The 7,379-nt window shown below is 41.1% G+C and overlaps 1 protein-coding gene across 1 annotated transcript; it reads left to right on the top strand.

The window, feature by feature from the left end:
* Positions 1-1,831: 1,831 nt before the first annotated feature.
* LOC140737536 (interleukin-8-like) lies at positions 1,832-5,681 on the top strand. The gene is made up of 4 exons (XM_073063983.1): positions 1,832-1,940; positions 2,258-2,387; positions 2,517-2,596; positions 4,533-5,681. The coding sequence occupies exons 1-4, from the start codon at positions 1,880-1,882 to the stop codon at positions 4,550-4,552; spliced, it is 291 nt and encodes a 96-aa protein (XP_072920084.1). The 5' UTR covers positions 1,832-1,879; the 3' UTR covers positions 4,553-5,681.
* The last annotated feature ends 1,698 nt before the right edge of the window (positions 5,682-7,379 follow it).

The raw sequence follows: 7,379 nt of genomic DNA, 5'->3' as shown, positions 1-7,379 counted from the left end.
TAACTCCACGACCATGTCAGCTCTTCTCCTTTACTGCACAGGGGATGTTGTGATGTGTTTTATGTTCCTTGACTGGTTGTGTGCAACGGGAGTTGCTCACATTTAATAGATGGAGACAAGGACTAGTTTCTACCTGCAATGATCATGTGACTGTGTGATTAGTTGGTTAACAGGGCCAAAGCAATGGCAAATGGAAGTTGCTCCCAATAAGTAAGAGTTGAAGCACTTAAGATGAAATTATAAATAAATATAGGACATATACAATGAACAGTAAGGTCGAAGGGAGTAGTGACGAACAGAGAGTTGGTGCATGAGTCTACCGAATGTGGTAGATTGCAGGACAGGTAGAGTAGATAAGGTGAAGAAAATACGGTTTTAGATGGCAAAAAGTGTCTCTATCTCTGGGAAGGGACAATTCTTGTAATTCACGAATTTTAGCCCAAATTTCAGAAATGCTTTTGCTATTATTATCCCAAGGGTCACCACAATGTCTGCAAAATGACATTGTCTACTGAGCCTGTTGCAAAACGTGGAAGCAGAGAATCTGAAACTCCTCATTAGGGAAAGAACGTCTATTGCATAAGCAAATTGAATTCTGCTACAGATGACTCATTGATAAATCTCTTCCCTACTTCAATTCTGTCAAAAATAGCTTTGTGAAATCAAAATGAACAAGACAGTGCCTGAGAGCAAAATAAACCATCTTAGTGATTAAAGCAATGTTTAAAAAAGTTAATTCAGGATTATTGCATCACCGTGCTGACACTTTACAGAAAATGAGGATTGTATCTAATGTTGCAACCATGTGCATATACCTGTGCATATTTCACAGACCTGCAGCATTAAGGTGCACAGAGATATGCTGTAGTGTGCAGACCATGAAAGGGAGAATTTTCTGGGAATCGCAGGTGTAAACTCACCATATAGTCAGTATGTTCTCCTGAGTTGTGGAATTTCCCAGTGAGTGAGGTGTAAAATCTGAAACTGAATTCTGTTACTCACCACCTGTCGCTAATTTGAAAGTGAATGGTAATTGATTTTGTCACATATACTTTACAAAGGATGGAGTTTCCATCTCTTCCCTAAAGTTTGTAATTAAGTCTTTAAAAAACCCCATTCACCACCTATTTTAATATACAATCCATCTGTGGCTGTAAACCACACAAGTATTGAAGCAAATTCTGGCAGAGTGAAAGAAGTTCTTTTCCTAAGGGCAGGGAAATTGCTTTTCACAGGACGTCAGTGTTTGACAGATCTGAATGTTGCAGATGATACAAAGAGAATCCCACAAATAGGAGCTCACTGGAACTATTTTTATACCTGCCCATACTTCACAAATCTGCAGCATTAAAGTGCACGGAGACACGCTGTAATATGTAGACAGTGAAACGGAAAGCGATTTCCTGGAAATCACAGTATAAAGTACCATCAGCATGCTCTTCTGAGCTGAGGAATCTCGAACTACCTGAGCAGTAAAGCCTGAAACTGGACTGATCTTATTCAAGGAAAACAGTTGTTTCATTTTACACCATTCACTTTGCTGAAGGTGGATTTTAAAATTCCATAACATTAATCGATAAATCTTAACAAATCACACGTGACTAAGTCACTACCTATTGTGCTATATAATGCAGATGCAGTTGCAAACCACACAATTGCTGTGATGTAGAAAGACGAAAGTGAAAGAAGATCTGCCTCAGAAGCAGGGAAATTCCCTTATTCGGGACGTCAGTGTTTGGCAGAGTTCACTGCAGGAGATGATGCAAGCTGGAGAAGAGAATCCACATAAATAGGAGCTCACTGGATGTCTGAGCATAACTTGTTTCAGCAGGGAACTAGTGCATTGGACAGAGGATCCTTCAGCAGTACCAAGTGGAAAATGGAGAGAACAGCCACTGTAACCATCCTCATCCTCCTTCTGTGTGCCATTGCTGCACAGGGTATGTTGAGATAACTGAGCATATTTTTTATTTTTTATTAAAATAATGCACAAAGTCTATGATCTTGTGGGTCATGTACTATTTAACAAAAAAATTAAATACCTCCAGATCATTGTAAGTCTAATTCAGAAAGCTAGACAACCATTATAGAAAGAAATGCAACAGGATTTCCATTGTTTACGTGGACTGCAGCTACAATTCAATCTTTGTCAAAATAATGATGAAGCTGATATGCTGGAGTAATGACCAGCACGTTTTACAGGCATTTCTCTCCTTGAAGCAACAATGAAATCTGAGTGAATATAATCTTTCCTCAGGTGTTCCGATCCCAGGAGCGGAAGGACGGTGCAAATGCGTTCAGACCAGCTTCGATATTATTCATCCGAAGTTCATCAGGAGCTTGAAATATATTCCCAGTGGATCGCACTGTGAGAGAGCAGAGATAATGTGAGTAAATGAGTCAGACTATCATCTTTAACTCTATTCCTTTACTGATGTTTATTTAATAAGCTGTGCACATTAAGAGGGACATACTAGTTCTGTGAATTAAATTTGAAAGACTTTTTCTTTTCGCAGTGTCACCCTGAGAAATGAGAAGAAAGTGTGTGTGGATCCTGATGCCAAGTGGTTACAGGCTCTCATGAGAGCCATGAAAGGTCAGTGTTTGCTGTTTGTCAACATTCATGCTTTAGCTGCCAGGGAATGGAGATGCAGTGAATTGTTGATGCCGTGTGACTCTGGTTCTTCATAGTGCAGGGTGCTGTCTGTTCATCCCTGCTTAACCTTCCCACCACCATTAAGCATCTTCCAGTACCCTTCCTGCATGTGTGAGTCATAACCCAGAATATGTGCAAGTTATGGAGTCAGTGCTGAGTCTGTCACTGCCCTCACTCAAATTCGTTATCAATCTTCCCTGGAACTGTGGTAGGGAACTGGAAGTAGAGGTTTGGTCACTATCACTATATCAATTGCAGGAGCAATGGCTGGTAGCAATTATCACACATTTTACAACCTAGCTGAGCCCAACAAATGAAGAACAACTTTTATTCTGATTAGAGATGTTAGGTATAAAATATTAATTAGTGATTTTCCCCATAGGTTGCAGCCGTAGTACAGGGGAAGTTGAGGAATAGATCACTTGGATGCCGGTTACAGAGAATGTTTTGTCTTGGATGGTGTCCAGAGTATTGATAATGGTGTCATGGTTCCGGTTGGCCGTTACCCTTTAACACTTCTTTCTCCCTGATCATGCCCCAATTTCAGTCAATTGCCACTAGTTACCCAATAATTGTACACCTGGCTTTCATCAGAGACTGGGAAATAAATACGAGGACTACTCTATCACAGGTTGCCAGTTCATTGGTCAATTCTCGTGTGATACTTTGTTCCCTGTTCCGATTAGAACCATTATTTCTAAGTTCCGCTCTAGTTTCTAGAGAGTCCCTGTGAATCCCGTCTCCTTGTCAAGATCCCTCTGGTTTCCTGCTCTACGTTCAGGTCAACGCCAGCCTCCCCAACTGAGTCAACGTGCCAGAGTCCTGTACTTGGGTTCTCCTCTGTCGCCCCCGTGTAACAAATGGAGCTACAGACAGTGTTCATACTCTGGAGTCTTGCCTTGTGCAGAGATTATAAGATGAAAAATGAATGTCAGAAGGTGACTCAACTCAGATGACTACAGTAGATAGTGAATTGTTGATGCTAGGGAAGACAGCAATGGCAATGCCAATGACAATTATTAGTGTCCTGACCTTAAGACTGTCCTTGACATTACCATTGCTGTCTTCCCTAGCATCAACCGTTCGTTGTCTATTTTATACAGTATATGCTTACGCATGAACTTTATGAGAAGTTGGAAGTAAAGTCAGAACTGAGATGGGGATCCAAAAGCGGAGGTTGGGTCACTGTAAAGCTACCAATCACAGGACCAGTATTCACTCCTTTTAGAACCCAGCTGAGTCCAAACAATGCAGACCATTCTTTATTCAGCGTTGGTACATTAGGAATGTTTAATAGTGAATTTCCCCACAGGTTGCAGACACTGAACATGGGAGGCTGAGAGATTGATGGGTTAAGGTGCCAGTTAAGGAGAATGACTTGTTCTGATTGGTGTTGGAGCTGCACTGATTCAGGAATTAAAGATTGTTCATCACACACTAAAGTTGTGCCTGGTAGATAGTGGAATGGATGATAAATGGGTATCAGGACTGACTCTCCACCTTATAAATGCAGCTAGTAAGTTTGTGAAGATAAAAATGATATTGCCAAGGATAGTCCTTGGGCCATTGCCTGGCCTGTTGGTTGGCATAAATGTCACTTGGCTTATACACATCCATAACTGAATGCTATCAAGGTCTTTACCTATGCTTGAAATGAGTCAGTTTGTGAGGAATTTGAAGTGGATTTGAATGCTGCTCAATGTATTTAGAATAATGCCCCTTCCAGAATCATTGACATATTACCAAGTTTCCAAAACATAGCAATCTGCTCCTCTTTGTGGAAAGTCAGTTTGAGAATTCTCGTAGTTCTTTTGCAGATGACACAGGATGCTGTATTACTGTGGGTAACAATGCAAACTATTGAATTTTATTTCAGGAGGCAAAAAACACAAGTGAAAAAATTGAAGCCACAAAATGAAGAATTCACTTCCACCTCTGGATTATCCGACGGGGAATGATGGAAGCTCAGCCCCGGGCGCTAACTCTGTGATGTCAGCACCCAGTGGTTCGTTCCAGTGTCTCCTCTTCATTGTCTTCTGAGAGTGATCTTGGAGTTCCTCCCTGTCACAGGACATGTTTGCACCATTCCGCACTACCTGTTTACATTTGAGGATGCCATGTGATATTTGTGTTAAACATTGTGCCAAGTCCAAAGTTTCTTTGGACATCTGTGGTAAATTTCGGACATGTGAGATGGACATCAATTGTTAAGACTTAATGTTAATTCTAAGAGAGGGAGATGAGGGTGAGGTTGGAGCAATGGTATTTATTAATTTCCATGGCTACCTTATTCAAAATGAATTTGGTTGACAAGGGAAGTCAGTGACCTCTGGGATAAAATTCAGACACCGTTCATATCTCACCCTCTCCCTTTTGCTGCCTCTCTTCACAAACCCAGAAATGAAAGAGGATAAATCGGCCAATGTGCAAAGAAGGATTACCTTTTGGTTATTTCATTAATATTATCTGAGTCAGAATGTTGAAGATGTAAATAATTAAATCATTCCTCCTTTTTTCTTGAAAATATGAAGTGATGCAGCATTGTTGCAATGATTTCTAGTGAAAAAATTTGTAGACATCTTTGTTATTTAAAATCTTGCTACTCTGTAATACAGAAATGACAATATTGTTGACCAGTACTGTTTGACTGAAGCACTTTTGTGCCAAAATGTAAGAACAAATAACTGCAAGTAACATACATGCCATTTTGCAGCGCTGTTTATTGACCATTGACAATTCACTGAAACTGTAGTGCTTTCTGTGTAAAATGTCAAATTTTAGGATCTATCTAAAGTCTATGGGAGGAAATTTTCTGCAGTTGTAATTTTCATGTAAAGTACCTTCATTTTAGAAGGTAGTGCTGCTAATAGTCTGATAATTACTGGAGAAAATGAAACTTGTAAATAGGAACAAGTGATAGAAATGGTGATAGAAATCTTTGCCTTGAGGGCACTTTCACTGTCTGGACAGTTGATGTACTGAAAGCACTTAAGAAAATAAAATAAAATGAATTTCTCATGAAGAACTTATTGCGACACTTTCTGAATTTTGAGTACTAAGTTTCTGGTTTGTTTCACGGAGTTTCTTTAATTTACTTCACATCACACAAATGGTCTGGGCAGGCACTTGGCTCACACTGAGATAACTACACTACGAAGTGGAACCAGTAATGTTGCAGTTGTACAAATTGCCTACTCAACCCAAGGGGTTATGTGAGGAAAATTAAGGAATTAGAGATGTGTAATTTGGATTTAGCTGAGTAAAGAAGATTACTTTTGAACACTTGGTCTGTAATTCAACACAGGCAGGCAAGTTTCCCTTTGCAGTCAATAGGAAACTGGAACTGCTGCAGAGGGCTAAAGCTGACATGAAGTTTAGTTCAGGGTCAGCATGAGCCCATTAAATGTAAATTCTCTTATCATTACTTCGTTGAATGTAGGCAAGAGGAACTGGTAATCCCAATTGTCCCTTAAATTCAATACCCGGGGGTGGATACTGTATCACAAGCAATAGGGTATGGGAGTGTACGTAGGCATGTGTGTGTGAGCAAACACACTATACTCAATGACTCTAAATGTCTGCTCACTTCTTTGTGAGTATAAAATCCAGTGTAGCACAGATCATTTTACAATTGCCTTGATCCCCCTGGGCACCGATTCTATGTAGTAGCTGAGGTGCAACTGTAGTTCACATTAAATGAACCTCAGTGCACATTTCCACTCCACAATAGGAAGACCAAGAATATCTCAACGGGATTCTGAAGGTGAAGGGTCAACCATTTGGCGCCATAGCCCTGGCTGATTACATCATGCCGCCAGACGAGAGGAATGGTTTAAGATGGCGCTGGTGAATCTCAGCGACTTCTGGCTGGTGGCTATCGAAACAAGGTAAACAACTAAATTCATTGCTAACGGCACTTTTTCCGGCAAATGATTATCGCAGGTATTAGTCTGAAACTTACCTTTGGACTGGGAGGCAATTTGATGTGGCAGAGGCGAGATGGTGGGCTCGATGTCGAGAGCGAGGAAGACCCGAGGTCTGTCAGTTTAAGCACCGTGCTGAATCAGAAAGGTCGGGTGCAGCCGAATCGAGGCGGCAAGGTCCAGGCACCAGAGCATATCGAGGGTGATTGAATCCAGTGTTTGGACGTCGATTCAGATGCTGGGCCAGATTGAAAAGATCAAGGTGTCGGGGCCTGAGGTGAGGGAATGTGCTGCTTCCACTCGCTACTCCGCAATGTTCCTGGCTCACGTTCTTTGGCAGAGGCCACCCTGAAATGGTCCCCTCTGTTCCCACTCTTTGAATGCAAGAATTTATGATGAGGCTCATTCCCACCTTCAATGTACCAGAGCAGCCTTCAGATGACCGAGGAAAATGTTCAAGAGTTCAAATGTGGCACAAAGTCCACAGTTGGCCAAGCAGCTGAAGGATAAGCAAACTGATGTAATCAATCACTCCCCCAGATCAAAGTCCTCAGTATTGGAGCATTTTTGAAATTCTGAGTGTATTTAATGAAGAGGAATTATGTCCCTACCCATTGATGCTCTACTTACAGTAAGTCAGCCACATAAATTACATATATGACATTGAACTCACATGCTGGACATGATTCTTTGATGTGATCACTCAAGGCAGGAAAGGAAGATCAGGAATGGAATAGGGACCACACAGAAACGCTGACCAAGTGACAGGGAGAGTACAAAACTTCACTAATGAACTCCCT

Source organism: Hemitrygon akajei, chromosome 13 (genome assembly GCF_048418815.1).
Source record: "Hemitrygon akajei chromosome 13, sHemAka1.3, whole genome shotgun sequence".
NCBI lineage: Eukaryota > Metazoa > Chordata > Chondrichthyes > Myliobatiformes > Dasyatidae > Hemitrygon > Hemitrygon akajei.
This window is presented reverse-complemented; position numbering and strand designations above follow the sequence as displayed.

What these genes read in the sequence shown, in the direction of transcription:
- LOC140737536 (XM_073063983.1), top strand. Translation starts at nt 1,880, where the DNA reads ATGGAGAGAACAGCCACTGTAACCATCCTCATCCTCCTTCTGTGTGCC. An exon ending in GTGTGCCATTGCTGCACAGG is followed by an intron (nt 1,941 to 2,257) that starts GTATGTTGAGAT and finishes ATCTTTCCTCAG; the next exon opens with GTGTTCCGATCCCAGGAGCG. An exon ending in TCTCATGAGAGCCATGAAAG is followed by an intron (nt 2,597 to 4,532) that starts GTCAGTGTTTGC and finishes ATTTTATTTCAG; the next exon opens with GAGGCAAAAAACACAAGTGA.